Source organism: Puma concolor, chromosome B3, assembly GCF_028749965.1.
Source record: "Puma concolor isolate L17-30 chromosome B3, mPumCon1.1.hap2, whole genome shotgun sequence".
Lineage (NCBI taxonomy): Eukaryota > Metazoa > Chordata > Mammalia > Carnivora > Felidae > Puma > Puma concolor.
In genome coordinates, this window is record NC_141672.1 from 148,955,269 (window position 1) to 148,976,371 (window position 21,103).

Consider the following 21,103-nt stretch of genomic DNA (forward strand, 5'->3'; position numbering starts at 1 on the left):
GACAGGGTCCTCTTCCCACCCCCCAGCGCCAAATACAACAGGAGACACGGGCCACTCACGGCCTGGGAGGCCCTGGACGAGGCTCTGGCGTCCTCGGAGCCTGTCCAACGGCCAGCAGCTGGCCGAGTGCACTTTCCAGCTGGGCCTGACGGGCCGGAGCCTCTCGTGGCCGTCGTGGTTTCTGGGGAGCGGCATCACTCGGCCACAGCACTGGTGATGCGTGGCCTCAAAAGTGAAGTTTGGGGACAGTCGAGGTCGAGACAGCTGCGAGATGATGTGTGGAACACGCCCTCACGCTCCCCGGGGGCTGTCGGCCCCTCGGACCCCGCAACCACCGCACCCCATGGGGGCCAGAGGCCAGCTACCCCTTCTTTGTGCTGTCCTAACGTCAGTGCAGGGGTGCCTGGGGGGCTCAGTTGGTTGAGCCTCCCACTCTTTTTTTTATCATAAAAATTTTGTTTAAATGCTAATTTTTGAGAGAGAGCATGAGCAGGGGAGAGTGAGAGAGAGGGAGACACAAAATCTGAAGCAGGCTCCAGGCTCTGAGCTGTCCGACATGGGGCTTGAACTCACAGACTGTGAGACCATGACCTGAGCAGAGGTCAGATGCTTAAGTGACTGAGCCACCCAGGCCCCGCCAGCACCCAACTCTTGACTTCAGCTCAGGTCATGATATGGTTCGTTAAGTTCAAGCCCTGCGTTGTCGGGCTCTGTACCGACAGCATGGAGCCTGCCTGGGATTCTCGCTCTCTCTCTCTCCCCACCCCCACCCCGCACCAACTTGTACTCACCAACTCATATCTGTCAAAATAAATAAACTCAAAAAATTATTAAATAAAACAACCGTGTGGCTATACTCCCCGTGCTTTTTCTTCTTTGAGGTCTGAGGCGTTTACGTAAAAGTCTGTATTATTCATTCCCGTGTGCGTTCGTTCTACGTTATTACATCTAAACATTCGTCAAAACCAGAAAAGTTTGTTAAGAACTTTCAGATGCTGCACTGGGGCTTTGGCACCTTGTCTCCCGATGTGGGCAGAGCTGTGCCTATGAGGAAGACCGTGTCCTAACTCCACGTCACAGCCAGGTCAGCCACCTCCCCAAACCACCAAGCCTCTGGGTGCCGGCGTCAGGCACTCTGGCACGGCCCTAGTGCCCAAGACTGCACGGTCTCCCCAGATCACCAGCTGGGCACGCACGTGACCACTTCCACCAGGCCTGAGGTCAGGAGAGAAGCTAGAGCAAAGGAGCAGGGCAGGGCCGGGCACGAGACTAGCGGGCTAGCGTGGTCCCTACGGCCACCATCCCCCTGATGGGGCCCGACAGACACCGTGGAGAGCGCAGCAGGACCGGGTGACTTCACCACCACTGAACATTCACAACCACCCAGCGGAAGGGCGCGCACATACACACACACACCAATTTACTAATGGAGAATACAGAGCTCAGAGAGGTTAGGTGACTGGCTCAACACCACACAGCTAACGTGTAACCAGGCTGACTGTACAGAGCGCCAATGGAGGGAGAGCTCAGCACCTGACAGCGGATCTTGCGTCCAGGCCACAAGGCACTGCTCACGGTCGTCACACAACCTGTGACACCGTGGCGGCCCACGCACACCTCCTGCACAAACCCGTCTCCCTCACGCCCTGCACAAGCTCCAGAGCACATATTTCCACATGCCCAGGCCTACGCTCTCCCCTTCCCGCCCACACACCCACCCCCAGCCCTGAGCCCCCGCTCCCACACAGACCAGCCCCCAGCCCCGAGCCCCCACTCCCACGCGGACCAGCCCCCAGCCCTGAGCCCCAATCCCCTGCTCATATGCGGACCAGCCCCCAGCCCCCAGCCCCCAGCCCTGAGCCCCGCTCCCACGTGGACCAGCCCCCAGCCCTGAGCCCCGAGCCCCTGCTCACACACGGACCAGCGCCAGCCCTGAGCCCCGAGCCCCTGCTCACACACAGACCAGCTCCCAGCCCCCAGCCCCGAGCCCCCGCTTCCACACGGACCAGCCCCCAACCCTGAGCCCCGAACCCCCGCTCCCACACAGACCAGCCCCAGCCCCAGCCCTGAGCCCCCGCTCCCACACGGACCAGCCTCCAGCCCTGAGCCCTGAGCCCCGACTCCCACGCGGACCGGCCTGGACTTCAGAGCACACCCAGCTCTCTTACTGAAGGTGATCTGAACTGTTGGGGGTAATGAAAAGGTTGGTAAAAGCAGGAACCACCGGGAAGCAACTTCATGCCAACGCATGCACCTGTCCAGGTATGGGCACCTGTGTGGCGTTCTGGGGTCAGCAGCCAAGGCCTCTTCCCGAGCCCGGGCCCCAGCCTGGACTCTTCCGATGAGCCGCACCCACACGACATCATCAAGCTCGTCCAGGTCTGTTGATTCTTTTTGAGTGCGGAACGTGGACTTACAGCCTCAAACAACCTACAGTCTGCAGATTTTCCACCATTTTCTCCCCCTGCACATGTTGCCCGTGTCCTGGGGGCAATATTTTAGTGACTCACTTTTATCAAATCTCCCCCAAGTGTTCAACTTCTTTTTCATACAAAAAAAATTCCCAAGGTGCCTGAGTGGCTCAGTTGGTTGAGCGTCTGACTTTGGCTCAGGTCATGATCTCAGGGCTCAGGGGTTCAAGCCCCGCGTCGGGCTCTGTGCTGACAGCTCGGAGCCTGGAGCCTGCTTCGGATTCTGTGCTGCCCCCTCTCTCTGCCCCTCCCCCACTTGGGCTGTGTGTGTGTGTGTGTGTGTGTGTGTGTGTGTGTGTGTGTCTCTCAGAAATAAATGATAAAAAAAAAAAATTCCCTTTCATACATACAGGCTTATTAAGTATTTCCCTGATACAGACAAGGACACAGGCAGTGACCGGCAAGGAGCAAACCCAGGCAAGTCCTGGAAGCCAGCGGCGGCCTCGCGCACTCCTGTGACTTTAAATGCCGTTCACTGGGAGCCGGTGGAAGGGACGTTGGGTGGGGTCTGCCCTGGAAACCCTGACTACATTCTGAATAAAACGCCGTTTTGAATTCATACACATACATGCAATTGTTGAGGCTTTAGCTTCCAATACAGGAATATGATTTCTGTGGTCGTTAAAGTCGCTCCGTGCCCCTAAAGCGTTTCACGTGAACCTTCATGAAGCATGCTGTAAGTACCACAACCCCCTACAGTTTCCACAGGAGGGGCCGCTGCGGACGGCGGCTCTGTCACAGCTGTGCCCCCACTCTGGCTCCGGCTCCGGCTCCCCGCGTCTGGGACTCGGCGGGGGCGGCTCTGTCACAAGGCCTCCCAGTGCCGGGCCCTCAGGATCACCACCCCCGCTTCACAAACGAGAAACAGAGGCCCTGAGGTCGCAGAGCTGGGACTGCCACGTGGACAAGGCCGCCCTGTGTAGGTACAGGCGGCGGACGGTGACCCCAAACGACGATGAGCCGAGTGTTGTGACCACAAGGAGGGACAAGAGCACTTTCCCCAGGCCCAGCCATCCTCGGGCAAGGACACGGGAGCACCGGGGGGTTATGGGCTGCCGCCCCTGGTTCCATTGCTAAGTGAGGGCAGACGAGAATGGTCAGGCATGAAAATCCGGCAAAACCAACGGTTTCCCAAATTACGCCCTTATGCTGAACAGTGGGACCTACCAAGGGCCCCCGGGCATCCTGCCGTACACTTGCCTGACCTTGGACAGGCCGCCTTCCTGCTCCAAGCCTCAACTCTTTTGCCTGTAACAGAGACACGGTCTCTTGGTGGCCCTACCACCTCTCCAGGAGCACCTGCCGGGGGCCGGCAGACAAGCTGGTGCCTCGGTGGGGGCACCGTGCGTGAAGGTCCCAGTGGACCGAGGTGCCATGGCTGCATGCCATGGCTCAGGGAGCCAGCAGGCGGGGACATGGGGGCCTAGGGAGCCGACCGCATGCAGACCAACAAGGCTCCTGTGGCGGGGGGAGCGGGAGCATCAGGGGAAGAGGGGGAGGAGGAGAGCAGGGGTGAGAGCCTCCTGCAGGCCGGGTGCGCGGCCACATCCCCTTCACTGTCCACGTGAACCTTGTGTTAGCCACTGACAACACACTGAGAAGGGGTTTCTTCTTATACTGAACCCAACCAGAAAGGTAAAAAGGGGCCACCGGGTGAAACACGTCCCCCGACGTACGTGGTGCCTGTGACAGCTCTCCCCACACACACCTCAAAGCCCAGGGGGAGCAGCTGGCCAACAGCACGCGGTCCCGGGGGGCCCCACAGCAGCCTCACCCTCCACAAGGTGCCCAAGCCCCAGGGGTTCGTGGCCACCACCAAGGTCGAGTTGATGAGTAGAAACACTGCCCCTCGGATCCTCAAGGGACAGGGGATATGGGGCCAATGCTGTCCCCAAGACAGGAGAGCATGGCAGCCCCAGTGTCCTGGAGCAGCTGGGGCGGGACCCTGAACAGAACCAGGGGTCCCTGGAGGCTCTTGCAGCCCCCTCCGAGGGCACCAACCCCAGGGACCCCCCAAAGGGCTGTGACTTAACCTCCAAGAGCTCAACCAGGGTCCCACAGAGAATATGGGAGAACTGCCCTCAGCTTCTTGCAGGGAGACCGGAAGGAACGTTCTGAATACTCCAGAATGCCCTGCTCCTAACAAGGCCTGCCCTTGGGGTCAACTGGTCAGCCAGAGCCCATCTGGCTAGGCTGGGCTGGTATCAGAAGGGACCCCCACCCAGCTCTGGCCCCTCTCGCCATCCTGTCCACCTACGGGGGAAGGAAGGACAGAGAGACGCAAGTGGGTCCACGGTACAGGGGCCCGCGCTCGCCTGTCACAGGACGAAGACCCTTCCTCCCTCCCCGCATCACTACGTCACAAGGGGCCTCTGACGCAGCTCCTGTCACCCCGTATGGCACACCTGCCATCAAGAACAGTGACGGGGCCAATCAGAAGGCCAAACAGCCTGATGTGAAGAGAGTGAGCACAACCAGACAAGACAGGGATGCTGGACACTCTGACCGAAATTTAAAAGAACTCAGGGCTCTGACGGGCAGAGAGCACGGCACACGGTGCCAGGTGGGCAACATGAGCAGAGAGCTGGAGGCCCCAAGGAAGAACCAAAAAGAAATGACAGAGATTTAAAAAAAAACAAACAAAACACCACGAGAGAAATGAAAAGGCTCCCAAAGGGCCTGTTCGTAGGACGGACACGGCTGAGGAGACAGCCTGGGAGCTGGAGGGCACATCCACAGACTGGGGTCGACAGGAGAACGGACCATCTGCGGAGCGAGGGCAAGTGCGCCAGGGGACGACAGAGAAACAGGAGCAGGGTGTCCCCAGATTAGAGTCAGACACCAAACCACAGAGAACACCTAGCAAAATAAACTCCAAGAAACCGTAACTTGGCAGGACGTTCCCAAATTACAGCAAACTGAAGGTGAAGGAAAAATCCAGAGAGAAGCCTGAGGAAAACACCTGACCCATATCGCTGCCTCCTCAGAAACCACACAAGCAAGACGTGAGTGGAGGGAAACGTTTGAGGTCTGGAGAGAAAACCACCGAGCTTGAACTCTCCTCTGCAAAATCAGCCTCACAACGAAGGAGAAACGGACTCTCTCAGATGAACAGAAATGGCGGGAACTTGTTGCCAGGGGACTTACCTCGCAAAAGAAAGTTAAGTTCTTTAGGCAGAAAAAACCGATATAGGTCAGAAACTCAGACCCGGAAGACAGGGCAGGGGAAGTCAAACACAGAACTTTATTTTTTGTATTCTGATTGATCCACCAGATAACAGCTCGTTCAAGATACTAACACCAGTGACGTGTTCGCTGATGTGTGCGTGTTGTGTGCACGTGCTCTGTGCGTCCCACACGATGACAGTGGTGACACAGGGACGGACGCAGGAAGTGAGAAGGCTTCGCTGTCTAAGGCACGCACCCACCTGTGGAGCAGCACAGCATGACTTTAAAGTGAACCTGGACTAGCGGGAAAGGTGTGTTGCAAACTCCAGAACAGACACTTAAAAAAAAGAAGTAAGGCTGATAAGTTAGAAGAGAAAATGGAAAGCTAGAAGATGCTCGACGAAAACCACGAAAGGAAGGGGAGCCCGGCTGGCTGTTGGTAGAGCACGCAACTCTCGATCTCGAGGTTGTGACTTCAAGCCCCACGTTGCGTGTTGAGATCACTTAAAAAAATAAAATAAAATAAAACCACAAAATGCAGAAAAAGAGTGGAAGACAAAAACAGGACCTAACTGCGTGTTGTCTTCAGGAACCCGCTTCAAATATAAGCACTTACAGATTAAAAGTAAATGGAGGGGTGCCTGGGCGGCTCAGCCTGTTGAGCGTCCGACTTCATTCGGCTCAGGTCATGATCTCATAGTTCACGAGTTCGCACCCTGTGTCGGGCTCTGTGCTGACAGCTCGGAGCCTGGAGCCTGTTTTGGATTCCGTGTCTCCCTCTCTCTCTGCCCCTCCCCCGTTCATACGCTGTCTCTCTCTCAAAAGGAAGCATTTTTAAAAAAAGGTAAATGGAGAAAAACACACTGTGCTAACGCTAATCAAAAGAAAGCAGAAGCAGTTGTATGATTTTCAGACAGAGCCAACTTCAAAAGAAAGGAAGTCGTGAGGGATAAAGAAGGCATTTCATAATGAGACGAGGTCAAGTCTCCAAGAGGACAACAGTTCTTAACGCATATACCCGATCAGCAGTGTCGGTAAAACCACAGGAAAAATAGAAGAACAAACTACTGTAGTCTGAGACTTTGATACCCTGGGTCAGAAATGAAAGGAGCCAGGGGCACCTGGGGGGCTCCGTTGGTTGAGCACCTGACTTCGGCTCGGGTCATGATCTCACTGTTTGTGGGTTCGAGCCCCGCGCCGGGCTCTGTGCCGACAGCTCGGAGCCTGGAGCGTGCTTCGGATTCTGTGTCTCCCTCTCTCTCTGCCCCTCCCCCACTCGCACTCTCTCTCTCTCAAAAAATGAATAAACATTAAAATAATTAATTTTTAAAACTCTGAAAGGATAATAAAAACCTCCTGAAATTAATAAGTGATTACAGCAAGGTTACAGGATATAAGACTAATATACAAAAATCAACTGTTTTCCTATACACCGACAATGACCAAGTGGAATTTGAAATTAAAAACACATTACCATTTACACTGGCACCCAAGAAAATGAAACACTTAGATATAAATCTAAAAACGTAGAGAGTATCTGTGAGGAAAACTATAAAACGGGCTAATGAAATCAAAGAAGAACAAAATTATGGAGATAGTCCATGTTCGTGGGCAGGAAGACTCAGTATTGTCCAGAGGTCAGTTCTTCCAAAATCGATCTATAGATGCAATGAAACCCCAACCAAAATCCCAGCCAGTTATTCTGTGGCTATCAACAAACTGATTCTCAAGTTTAAATGAAGAGGCAAAAGACTCAAATTCTCCACGATACTGAAGAAGACCAAAGCCGGAGGACTAATACTACCCGACTTGGAGACTCAGTACAGTGTAAAACTGCAGCCGTCAAAACTGTGTGACACCAAGAGTAAGAACAGACACATACGTGGATGGAACAGAGTGAAGAGCTCAGAAACAACCCCCCATGAATACGACCCATCAATCTTTGACAGAGCGGCCAAGGTGGTACAAAGGAGCCAAGACAGTCTCTCCAACAAATGGTGCCGGAACAGCTGGCCGTCCACGTGCAGATTAACGAATTTAGATGCGGACCTTACGCCCTTCGCAAAAATCCACTCAAAATGGGCCAGAGACCAAAATGTAAAATGCAAAACTAGAAAACTCCTGGAAGATCGCGGAAGAGAAAACCCCGATGACCTTGGGTGTGGTGATGCCTTTTTATTATTTTTTTTTTTTTTAATTTTTTTTTTTCAATGTTTATTTATTTTTTGGGACAGAGAGAGACAGAGCATGAACGGGGGAGGGGCAGAGAGAGAGGGAGACACAGAATCGGAAACAGGCTCCAGGCTCTGAGCCATCAGCCCAGAGCCTGACGCGGGGCTCGAACTCACGGACCGCGAGATCGTGACCTGGCTGAAGTCGGACGCTTAACCGACTGCGCCACCCAGGCGCCCCAAGGTGATGCCTTTTTAGATACAACACCAAAGACACAACTCGTGAAAGAAATAACGTTTCACTGGACTTCATTAAAATTAAAACCGTCTGCTCTGTGAAACACACGGTCAAGAAATTAGAAGACAAGCCACAGACCGGGAGAAAACGTTTGCACGAGACACATCTGACAAAGGACTGTTATGCAAAACACACAAAGAACTCTTAAAACTCAACGATAAGAAAACGGACAATCCATTACAAGTGGGCCAAACACCTTAACAGATGCCCCACCGCGGAAGATATACGTCGCCACGTAAGCATACAGAGCGATGTTCCACGTCACAGGTCACCAGGGAAACGCAAACGAAAACATGAGGGAGCCACCACCACGCATCTGGAAGAATGGCCAAAATCTGGAACTGCGACAACACCAGACGCCGACGGGGACGTGCAGCGACAGGAACCCCCATTCTCCGCTGGCGGGAACATGGGGCGGCCCCTTGGGAAGACAGTCGGCAGTTTCTGACAAAAGCGCACACACTCTTACACACAAGCCGGCAATCATGCTCCGTGCCGTTTACCCAAAGGAGCTGAAAACTCACGTCCACACGAAAACCCGCACGCGGATGTCTACGGCAGCTTTGTTCATAATCGCCGAAACTTGGGAGCAACGAAGATGTCCTTCAGCAGGTGAGTGGATTAATAAACTGTCTCCATCTAGACAACGGAATATGACTCAGCACTAAAAACAAATGAGCCATGAGGCTCAAAAGACACGGAGGAAACTTAAATGCATATTACTCAGTGCAAGAAGCCAATCTGAAAAGGCCAACACTCTATGATTCCAACAAAATCGACATTCCGGACAAAGCAAGAGCACAGAGAAATTTTAGGCCAGAGAAAATACTCTGGATAATACTCTGCTGGATGTGTGTCATTACACTGTGTCCAGACACACAGAACCCACACCACCAAGAGTGACCCTAACGTAAGCCGTGGACTCTGGGTCATTACAATCAACACAGGCTCATCCTTGGTAAAAGATGTTCCTCTCTAGGGGCGCCTGGGTGGCGCAGTCGGTTGAGCGTCCGACTTCAGCCAGGTCATGATCTCGCGGTCCGTGAGTTCGAGCCCCGCGTCAGGCTCTGGGCTGATGGCTCGGAGCCTGGAGCCTGTTTCCGATTCTGTGTCTCCCTCTCTCTCTGCCCCTCCCCCGTTCATGCTCTGTTTCTCTCTGTCCCAAAAATAAATAAACGTTGAAAAAAAAATTTAAAAAAAAAAAAAAAAAAAAAAAGATGTTCCTCTCTGGTGATAATGGGGATGGGGGTACACATGTGTGGGGAAAGGGATGTATAAAGATCTCTAGCTTCCTCTCAAGTTTACCATCACCCTAAAGCCTCCCTTAAAAAATTAAGTATTAAAAAAAAAAGACAGGGCGCCTGGGTGGCCGGGTTGAGTGTCTGACCAGCTCAGATCATGATCTGGTGGTTTGTTAGCTCAAGCCCCAGTTCATCCAAGTTTTGGATCCCCTGTCTCCCTCTCTCTGCCCTCCCCGGTCTGTGCTCTCTCTCAAAAATAAATAAAATACCTAAAAACTAAAAATTTAAATAAAGATTAAAAAAAAAAAGACAACGCAGTTAAAAGCGGACAAAGGATCTGAGCAGAGGTCTTTCCGAAGATCCCCAAGTGGCCCATAGGCACATGAAGCTTCCTGATATCGTTAGTCACCAGGGAAATGCACGTCACAACCACGAGCCCGTACTTCACCACCACCGACGGCGAGAACCACAAGGAGGGTAACGGGCTCCGGTGAGGATGTGGGGACCACGCCACAGGTCCTCACATAAACCCAGAGTTCCCAGACGACCCGGCAGTTCCGCTCCGGGTACGTACCCAACAGGGACAACCACACGTCCCCCGTGGACCCGGTGCCCCGGCAGCACTGCTCACAGCAACCACAAAGAGAAACAGCCCACATGTGCGTCACCAGAAGAGCGGACGCACAGAACGTGGTCTCTCCGAACAACGGAGCGTTTTCCACAATAAAGAGAAACGAAGTGCTAACAGCTGCCAGAACACAGACGGACCGGAAAACGTCTGCTCGGTGGAAGCAGCCAGGCAGGCACCAAGTCTCCCACGCGGGAGGCCATTTACACGAAACGTCCAGGGCAGGCAAACCCACAGCGACAAAAAGTGAATTAGTGGACACAGGGCCGCGGGGAAATGGGAAGAGGTTGCTAGCGGCTTTCTTTTCAGGGTGACGGAACTGCCCCGTAACTGACCACGGTGACGGCTGTCCAACCGTGAGGATGTACTAAAAACCACTGCGCTGTACATTTTAAGTGGGTGAGTTGGACGGTCCAGGAGTTGTATCTCAACAAAGCATTTCTTAAAAACACAAACACACACGAGCCCACCTCCCCTCCCCTCTCCCTCACTCGAGCCCGCGCCCTGGGGCAACCCTGGGGGCCCGGGGAGGGGGCTGGCTCCCCGGGAAGACTGTTGGATGGGCAGCCTGGGGGCCTGGAGACCCCAGACAAGGACTCTTCCCGAGCCGGTCTGTTTCTGCAGAACTCGACCATCTGACCTCACAGAGTCAAGCGAATTAAAACACACCACAGGTGTGAAAACATTTGGCACAGTATGAGCCACATGACAGGCGCTTTCTACAAGCTAGAAAAATAACCAAGTACCTGAAAGGACTTTGACAAAGACCCTCGTAAATGTAAGGCAGCTTTGCAATTTCATACATAAAATTATAACACGTCATCAGAAATAACCCACGTTCAGTTTCATACGTTGCTTTCCAAAGACTCACTTGAGCTCAGTGCCCCACTGTTTGAAAGAGAAATTACTGGAATTGGGGTGCCCTGCGGCTGGCTGGTGAGCTGCTTGCTCCAGCTCTCCGGGGGCGGTTTCCACAGCGAGGACATTTCTGGCTTTTTCTGCAGAGGCATCTGGGTGCGGGTAAATTACATCTGAAAGACAGGCAAACAAACGTCAGTTCCTCAGAGCTCCCACGTGGGACGCGGCATGCTACAGGGTACTCGTAACGTCACCTGCACGACAGGGTGCAGCTTGTGCAGCCGCGGTCACCTAGAGTACTTCCGTGTTTGTCACAGAAAGGCTGTGACATGCCTCAAGGCACCACGTGCCCGGGACAGGAGAGCCAGGGTCCCCTCTGTGGTCCTGCAGATCAGCAAGCTGGCACAGAGCCGTGGCCCAGCACGCTCACCGCAGTGATAAGGAACAACCCCTGGGACAGGCCAGTAGGGTGAAAAAGCAAAGTACAGATCAGTTTACACTACCACTCTCTCCCCGAGAAAACAGGGGAATAGGAGTATCCTGCACACATTTGCTAATATCTGCAATCGTGACCCTGAGACAACAGGTGTGCACCTCCCAGGGGAGCGGCTCACTAAAGTCACAGAAGCACTGATGCTAAATCATGACCAGATTTCAGAATAGCTTTAAAATGGAAGCTTCTGAAGTACTAAAGGTTGAAACAGTACGATGTCTGGGATTTGCTTTAAAATAACTATATTTGGTTATTTACGAAATAATAACATTCAGGGGCACCTGGGTGGCTCAGTCGGTTAAGCGACCGACTTCAGCTCAGGTCACGATCTCACAGTTCGTGAGTTCGAGCCCCACATCAGGCTCTGTGCTGACAGCTTGGAGCCTGCTTCGGATTCTGTGTGTGTGTCTCTCTCTCTCTGCCCCTCCCCTGCTCGTGCTCTGTGTCTGTCTCAAAAATAAATAAAAACATTAAAAAAAAAAAAAAGAAATAATAACATTTGCTTCAAATAACACAAAGTGGGCAGGGCTGTCCATGAACCAGCACAGGTCCAGGAAATATTAATTGTGGGAATTACCCAGTAAACACGGGGATGATATTATAGTATTCTCTCTTTGTGTAAAAATTCCAATAAAAACTTATTTTTTTGAAGAACCTTCTTTTAAACATACATTTACTTTTGAGAAAGAAAGAGGGAGAATCCCAAGCAGGCTCCCCACTGCCAGTGCAGAGCCCTACATGGGGCTCGAACTCACAAACCGTGAGATCATGACCTGAGCCAAGGTCAAGAGTCAGACGCTTAAACGACTGAGCCACCGAGGTGCCCCAATAAAAACTTATTCTAAAGATCTGACAAAAACGTACCCGACTACAAATACTCTGTACTCTCCCACACGGCACCCTTCTTTCTGAGAACAGGGCATCGGGGCATGTTTGCAAACAGAAGCGAGCCAGATACAGTTGGCTCTACGCTGCCCTTTCCTGAAGTGCCTGCACACTGCCATTATCAACCGTTCTTCTCCGTGAAAGCAAACTCAGAACGGCCTGCTGAACAAGGACGTCGAGGAAAAGGCTGCTTCTGGTCAGAGGAGTGCAGGACCGGAGAGGCTCGGGCCGGGTGTCTGTGGAGCTCACGGAGCACGCGTGCAGGGAACGCGGGGCCGCAGGCCCTGGGCTCTCGCTGTGCAGACGGCTCACTGACTGACCTCGGCAGCCTGAGAAGAGCTCCGAGTGTGACACCAAGAAGGATGGTTGTGTGCCCTTCCAGGGAACGTGGCTCCGGCCCCGAGGGTCAGCACGCAGCTCGAGCAGGGTTCTGAGCAGGCAAAGCGGGAGGGGTGTCGGGAGACAGAAAACACGTGGGCTGGCAACCGCTTACGAGACTCCGGGAAGGCAGCCAGAAGTTGCCAGTGACCACGGATTCCCCCCTCTTGGTTCCAAATTACTGCCACATGGCGAATGCCACGTGCTCAGGGTACCTCAGACAAGACCAAGCACCTGCCCCCCACGGGAACCCATCTCAGAAAGAGACACAGAATAACAAGACATCAAGCAGGATGCACTGAGCCCCTGGCCTCCAGGGCCCTACGGTCCCCAAAGACGCATTCCTGAAGGATCTCATCCTAGGCTCCAACCGCCGCCTTCCTCTTCACTCTTTATAGACTGGAGTCCCCCTAAGACTTCACCTGGAAAGAGTTCCAGTAAACAAACAAGTTCAAATACTATTAACCGGGCCCAGTCCCCTGTACCTGCCTCATCTATTAAGACACTGAGCCCAGAGCCAGGGCCGGAGAGAAGGAGCCTGTGCCCTGGAAGACGGACACAGCAGGTGCAGCGACCACAGCTGTGAGAAGGCACCTCTGTTCCTCCAGAGCGGGGGACGCGGAAGCCTGGGCTCCCCTGATGGGGGGGCTTCCACACACGCTCGGGGAGGGCACCACAGGCCGGGCCAGGGGGTGAACACAGCATGCTGCACCCATGTCCACGACGAGCTGGCCGCCTCTCCTTCCTGTGCAGGCTGGGGGAGCGAGGAGAACAGCCCCTGTGGGCGCAGAGCACCCCTGGCCCGCACTGGAAACCTTCCCAAGGAGCTCTGGGCCCCGGGGCCCGGCTGGAGCAAAGGGCCAGGGGCCGGAGAGGGCACTGGCAGAACAGACCGACGCTGCAAGTCATTACCGAACGTGAAAAAGAAGCAATTTCCCAGTTTTGGCTACTCTTGTCAGTTTGCCTTGTTTTCAATGTTTAGAAGACAGTGGGAGATTTACTTAATTCAGAGCGAGCGGCTGGCTTTGCGTCCACACGAGTCCTCACATCAGCATTCAGGAACCGCCTCGAGGACACAAACTAGGTCACAGCAGCATTTCCTTGAAGTCCTGAATGGCAGTGAGCGGACCCACCAGCTGGTGCAGGATCCTGCGGCTTCGCTCGGGAGGGACGGTCGGCGCGTTCAGACATTTTCTGTTCCTTTCAGACACTTCCATGTGCCTTCGTGGTGGCCCTGGCTTCCCGGACCTGGAGCCCTGGGCCCATGGGCCACTCGGACGTGTCCTGACAGCGGCCGCCCTCCTCTCCCACTCCTGGCCTGCTGCCCCGTCCATGAAAGCAGGCAAAGCGATGGGAAAAGGCCATTCCCACAGGTGACGGAGAAGACACTGCAGGAGACACATCTCTGTGGGAGCGGGACAGCGGGGTCTTGGCAGGAAAAGCTTCTTCCCGCGCCATCGAGCGAGTCTTCCAGACTGTGCAGCGGCGGTCGGAAGCCACAGAAAGACCTGAGAGCAGAGTGTCCACCCAGGCACCAATGAGGAGGGGCTCTCAGGGCCCCCGGGGGAGCCGGTCCACACGTCTGGGCTGGCTGCTCCCGCGGCAGACAGAAGTCTCGTGAACAGTAGAGAAGACGGGCCCAGTAACGACTGGGAACCAGATGAACAACAAGTGAATGACAGGTGGATGAAGAGCTGGCACGGGAGGGCCCGGGGGCTCACGCGCCTGCCCTCTGACCTGCGTGTCCTGTCACCTCCCTCTGAGAGACCCCTGAGTCTCGGGGGAGGCCCCACACCCGGCTGATGGCTCCTCTCTCTGGTCTGCACCACCTCCCCTCTCCTGCAAGACGCTCAGACCCCACCCTCGCCAACACCCCCCCAGCTCACCTCCCCCACCCTCCCCAACACCCCACCAGCTTACCTCTCCCCCCAACACTCCTCCAGCTCACCTCCCCCCCTTCCCAACACTCACCTCCCACCCTCCACAGTAACACCTCCCAGGTCACCTCCCCCACCCTCCCCAACACCCCCCAGCTCACCTCCCCCCTTCCCACCAACACCCACCCCCCACAATGACACCCCCCAGCTCACCTCACGCACCCTCCCCAACACCCACCTCCCACCCCCCACAGTAACACCCCCCCAGCTCACCTCCCCCCACCCTCCCCAGCCCACCTGCACCCCATCTGCCCGCAGCCCCAAGGAGGCTCCTCCCAGGTACACCTGGAATCCAACCTCCGGCACACTCCCTTTCCCGATCTGATTTGAGAAATCCCCTTTAGAGCAGAAGTCGCAGAGAGCATCCCGTTCACAGATGCGGAAGCGCCGTCAGCCCTCAGTCCTGAGGGCTTTCCCCGCAGGGACAGGCTGCCTCTCAGACACGGCGTGGAGTACCGCGACTTGTGGCATCCTGCGGACGGGATCAGAGAAGCACAGCTGCTGGGGTCACCTCGCGGGGAGGACAGCTTAAGTGAGCACGTGGACCTGGGGTGGCTCCACAGGGCCAGGGGCGCATCGGCGTGCGCCCGGGCCCGTGGCACAGGCTGTGGGGCTCCTCCGAGCCGCTGACGGCTGCCCGCCCCACGAGCCCCCTCCGAGAGGGAAACGTGTGATCCCGTCTGTTCTGCCATTTTCCGCAAAATACGCCCCCGTCCGCAGACGGGCACCCGGGCCGCACACAGTCTGGCATCCCTGCTCGTCTGCCGATCGGTTTATGCGGGATAGAAGCGAGAACGAGCCGGGCGCGCCGCTCACCACGAGCTCTCAGCTGTTCGTGGGGCCTCCTGCGGGTCCAGCCGCCTCACGCCCCGCGGCCGGGAAGGTCTCCGCAAAGCATTCCTTCGTGCTGAAACTAGGTCTCGGTCACGCGAGCACAGAGACGCGCAGAGCCGTGCCTGAGGCACGGCGCGCTTCCGGAGGCCAGGCCCCGGGGTGGAGGCAGGAGAGGAGACGGATGCAGCCAGGCCGTCCCCTCGTCCCGCAGCCGGGCTGACCTGAAGCTGCAGACCCCAGGCACGAGAACAGACTCTCACCCGGAAGACGAGAGCCCCAGAAAACAAATCTCGGCGATCGCGGGACGGTGCGCGCCGCCTCTCCGAGCTCACCGCGGCCTTCCCTTCCTTACCGACGCCGGTTCTGATCGGGCCACGTGCTCAGCTCCAACACCTGCTTCCCCACCTCGCTTCCGGCCAGGGGAGGCCACGTGGCAGCGTCCCAGCTCCTGAGGCTCGGGCGGAGGGCTCCCTCCTGACACGGGGGCGACCCCCCCCCCGCCCCCGAGCAGGAAAGCGGATGCAGTAAGGACGGCGAACGCCGGGCGGCGGTGCCGGGAAGCAGCCCACCGCGAGGCAAACACGTCCCTGTTGGTGAGGTTTCCTGTCGACCGCAGCTGGACGCGATCTGCACCCCAGGCAGCCTGCCATCTGACCCGCGTAACAGAGCTGCAAGGGGGCCTCCCCTCCCCCCAACTCTCCCCGCCGCCCGCCTCTTTCCACCTGCTCTGCCACAGCCCTCACCGTGACCGCTGTGGTTTCCGGGCCGATCCCAGCCCCCCATCCGGCCGACGGGTCCCTTCCTCACTCGGCACGTCTGACCCAATGGCTCACCGTGCTCTTGCTTGTCAAGCCACCGCAGGTCTGGCCCCTGACCGTCCGTCCAGCTTTCTCGGGGCAGGGGGGTGGGGGGGTGGAAACTCTTGCCCCCACTTGGCCTCGGAACCCGGCGCCCGAAACGGCCGCGCCTTCCGCTTCCTGAGGCCAGCCCCGTGCCTCTGAACTGGCCTGGCCTCGCCGGGCCACAGACTCCTCGGAAACACAGACCGTGGCTCCACGGTCCCTAAATGGCAGGTATGCGGCACCGCCCAGAGCACAGGCTGCCGGAGGAGACGGCACCACACTCTCCATCCCCCAGACGAGGAGACCAAGGCTCCGAAGGATAGACACGCCCAGGGCCCCAGAGCAAGGTCGGCAAACTTCCTGAAGGCCCAGGTAGCAGTACTATCGGCTCATGAGCTGCGTGGTCTTGGCTGCTGATTGATTCTTGTACAAAAGCGCCAAAGGTGATGTGCAGATGAACTGCAGCTCCAGGAAAACACCTCGCGGCAGGAGACCGGACTCAGGCCGTAAACCCTGGAGGCGCAACACGAACCCGGGCTCCGGGGCTTCTCCCACCCGACGGAGCGGCCTCCCGAGATGCACCACTGCTTGCCACGGGGAGGTGTCCACGCCCGTGACGCCGCCCCCAGCAGCTCGGGGCCGGGTGGCGCCGGACACCTGGAAATACCCCGGACGGCGGGTGATGAGGCAGAGCGGACAGCGTCATTCCTCGTGCAGATCAGAGTCCCAAACAACGGTGGCTCCAGCGGCATCACATGGCGCCCTGCCCACGCCTGCCATCCCGCCCTCGCACACCCGCCTTCCCCGCCCTCATGCACTTCATCCTCTGACCAAGCCCTCTCTCTGATGATAGAAAGGCTAAAATACAGCCTCTTCTTGACTTCCCACACAACAAGAGTCTCACAACCGCCCAGCAGTCCAAACTTCCGTTATCTTTCCTTAGATGCCAAAATCCAGGTCTGTGGTGAGAGTCATGTCTACGCACGGAACTGCCCTGAGGATGCAGCCCCGACTGCCAGACCCACAGGGAGAGGCGCTCTCGCGCTGCCCCCACGCCCCGCTCGGCCCCCTCTGGCTCCTCAAAGGCAGCTGCTGGGGGCCTCGCTGGACTCCTCCCCCCCCCCCCAAGGTCATCCTCAGGCCCCGGCCTAGACTCCGCTTCCACGGAGGGGACCCGCTGTGGGCTCCGTCCCATGCACCCCTGCTACCCACACCTCCCGTCCCACGCTTCCCTGACTTTATCTTCACACAGCGTGACCGGAACGTCGCGAGAGGAGGGACCAGGCCCACCCTGCGTGCCCACCTTGCTGAACAAACAAGCAAACGTCAGAGGCACCGCTTGGCCCCAAACCAAATAAAGAGAACCAACCATGGGCTTCAGATGCTTCCTCGGCTCCCGGGCCACAGACGTGACTCCAAGAAAGGAAGGATTTATGTTACAGACCTACTCCCTCCGGTCTGGCGCCCTGGGTCTGTCAGACCCACTGTGTCCTCAGGACAAAGAACCAGGCGGTGCCTAGCTGGCTCGGTCAGCGGGGCCTGTGACTCTTGATCTCGGGGTTGTGAGTTCAAGCTCCGTGTTAGGTGCACAGATTATAATAAACTTGAACAAAGAAACAGGAGCACAAGGCACTCACGGCACCAGTCCGCCCGCTTCCCTGCAGCGTTTCCAATGCTCACGTGGCATCCAGGCCGAGCTACGGAGCCTCTTCTCATCAAAAGTCCTAGAACGGCGGCTCCCAACACCCCAGCCGACACAGAACTGGGCACTAGACGCAGGGACGTCCCTTCGGTGTCGGCGTCCGTGAGAAGCACGCACCGGACAGGCATGGCCGACGTTCAGCCGTGCCTCACTGACCGGAGCCGAGCTGCAGAAGACACTGTGGTCGGGGAACACGTGGCAGGCGGGACATTGGGTTTGCAGAGGGAAGACTCGGAGGAGTCCCAGCACCCATGTCCGAAACGAGGGCCGCGAGGATGCCGGGACTGGCTGCGGCTGGCGGGGGACCGAGCAGGCCCGCGGGCGTCATGAAGCACCGGCCACACGTCTCCGTAGGCGTGAGAAGCGGCCCTCGCTGGCCAGGCTCCGGCGTCGGCGTCTCTGATCGTCAAGACACGCGGGTGCAACGGCCTCGGCGGCCTGCTTCTTCCCGGCGGCCCTCCGCGCCGCGGGGAGACAGGAGCCACGAACACGGCCCGCCCACGCTCTCTGCAGGGATGGTCCGCGAGTAACGGCCACCTGCTGTGTTCCGTGAGGGCCTCCGCACCACCAGGCCCGAGAAGACCCTGCAGCCGCAAGTCTGATATTTGAACGTAAAGCCACGTGACCTCCACACTTCGAATCGCCCAGCGTCGTGGAGATGCCACAGACCTAGAATACGGAATCGCATCTAACGGTCACTCTCCCTCAGGGACGTGACGGTGTCACGGGCCAAGCACGTCGAGAACCAAGTGCACACAAACATGGGTGACCTCGGGCCACGAGCACGTCAGCGGGGCAGACACGGGGTCTGGCCCTGCAGTCAGGACGGGGGTCACGGCCCTCAGACCCCCGTCGCCAGTCCGCTCAGGGTGCTGGGCACGGACCTCGCTGAGCCCCGAGGTCGTTATCGGGTGGAACGGGATTCTGCGCGAGGAAGCACGCAGGCGCCAAGAGTGCCATCGGAGGGGTCATCGCCGTTACTTTTGTTCCGGGCTTCTACGCTGTCCTGCCCTGCCCGGTCACACGGCCAGGCCCAGGGAAGTGCCACCGGCCCCCCGCCTCTGACTTACCTGAGTTGTCTCTGGCTACCAGACCCTGCGAGAAGTCCCCCGGGGCCGGGGAGGCTCTGCTGTCCCACGTGGCGGCGTCCAGGCCGTTGCAGTACTCCCACCTCTTCTGCTGGAGCTCCTGTAGCCAGTAGGCCATGAGCTGGCGGTTAGGAGCCTACGAGAGGAAGGAGAGAGCGAGTCAAGGCCAACGACGGGACCGAGGGCCGGGACAAACCACGTCCCGCGAGGACAGACGCACACCCTGCCCCCCTCGAGGGGAGCGTCAGGAAGAACAGGCCAAGGACGTCTCCCCGCCAGGGTGAGCGGCTCTGCTCACCCGGCCAGGACACGGCACGAACACCAGGAATCCAGCCCTGATGAGAATCTTCCCACGTCCCAAGATGACACGACACCCTCCACGGAAGCCTGGAGGACGGCATGGTCCCGCCGCCCTTTCACGCCACACACACACACGTCCTGTCTCAAGAACTCACACCTCGTGCACGTGTGGCTGCACCCTGGCCGCATCACATCAAACGACAGTGGTTCCAGCTGATGGCACCTGGAGAGCATACAAATACCTCTGCACATCCGGGCGGCACGTCCAATGGCTAAAACTTTTAACACCAAGGACAGCAAGTGCCAGAAAGGGCACAGGGCAACCGAACCCGGCACAAGCCTCTCTCCCAGCCCCCGCAGACATGGCGAAAGCTGTGCTTGTGCGAGAATGCTCCGATTTAAAGGGAAACATCTGACGGGGGAACAGTCAGTAACCTCGTGAGTATCTCTCACTAAATTCCTGGGCAAAAACAAACGTTAAAGTCACATGTTTTCAACGTCTGACTTACTACTCGGGTTACAAAAACCTGGTCGGGAAGGCACCCAAAACCACCTCGAGGCAATGACTGACTGGGGCTCCTTCCCTTTTGGGGCGCCCGGGAGACTCAGCCAGTGAGCATCTAACTCTTGGTTTCAGCTCAGGTCATCGTCTTACAGTTTGTGGGTTTGAGCCCCGCATCGGGCTCTGCACTGTGAAGAACCTGCTTGGGATTCTCTCTCTCCCTCTCTCTGCCCCTCCCTCACTCACGCACCCTCACTCAAAATAACGAACAAGCAAGCATAAATAAGTAAAGAGGATCCAGAAATCACTGAAAGCACCCCGACTTTGATCCCGTGTGCTGCCATCAGGGAGACAGGAGACTGCGAGGGCCCTGCTGCCAGGCGCTCAGACCAGGGACAAAAGCTCAGGCTGGCAGGCAGGGCGGCCCCGTCAGTCGAAGCACCGCCTCCGTGTTCTCTCTCTGGTCTCCCCGCATGGAGGACTGAACGGAGATCCGACCTGACTCAGCCCGGATTGAATCAGAATCACAAACGAAATCTCTCAGGCGCCCGGGTCCAGTCTGGGTCCGACACGTAACGTCGGTCCCGATCTGCCAGGTCCAGCACAGTGGCCACTGAGCATGCGAAACGCAGCCGGTGCCACACGATCGAAAATATTTTGGACACGGTGGATTAAATAACATATATTAAAGCTACCTCATCTGTATCCGAAAACTTACAAGCATCTGTTACGGCTCGTACCGTATTCATGTTGACAGCACTGGTATAGAGGTAACAGTAAACTCAGTCCGTTTTGAGAGCCAAGGTTGGCAGAAACCCAGGGGGTGGGCAGTGGCCTAGGACTGAAACGCAGGCCAAAGGCAGCAGGTTCCTGAGTGTGGGGCAGCCACCACTGTTCCTCCCAAGGACACTGTGACTTGAGAAGGCTTCTCAGTTCTTTACCTACAGAGATGCCAACACTCTTCAGGGACCACAACAACAGGCCTGGCTCATCTGGCTCACAGATGCCCTTCCTGGGCAGGGCAGCAGGACCCCCAAGTGATGTGGTGTCACAGAACACCCCAGCGAGTCTATCACCAGGAGCTCACCGCTGAGCTCCAGCCCCGCTGGTGACAAACGAGCCAGTCGGTGCTAAAGCCTATCACCACCACATCTGCCAAGCACCCACCGGCCAGAGGGGTGGGGAGCAGGACTGGGAGAGAGTGGGTATCTGCCCCACACCACCCCCAATTTAAATGCTCTGATCCCAAATTCTGGAGAGCCACACGGGCATTCCAATCATGCTGCAAGGGGCAGAGCCCAGGCTCG

The 21,103-nt window shown here is 57.0% G+C and overlaps 1 protein-coding gene across 4 annotated transcripts in view; it reads right to left on the bottom strand.

The window, feature by feature from the left end:
* The window catches only part of TBC1D2B (TBC1 domain family member 2B), a 66,286-nt gene that overhangs the window by 32,339 nt on the left and 12,844 nt on the right, over positions 1 to 21,103 (bottom strand). For all 4 annotated transcript variants that reach the window (XM_086711774.1, XM_086711776.1, XM_086711775.1 and 1 more), the window contains exons 2-3: positions 18,977 to 19,130; positions 10,849 to 11,008 (exon numbers count right to left, since the gene is read on the bottom strand). In XM_086711774.1, the coding sequence (XP_086567900.1) occupies positions 10,849 to 11,008; positions 18,977 to 19,130 (314 nt within the window). The remainder of the gene's footprint in view (positions 1 to 10,848; positions 11,009 to 18,976; positions 19,131 to 21,103) is intronic.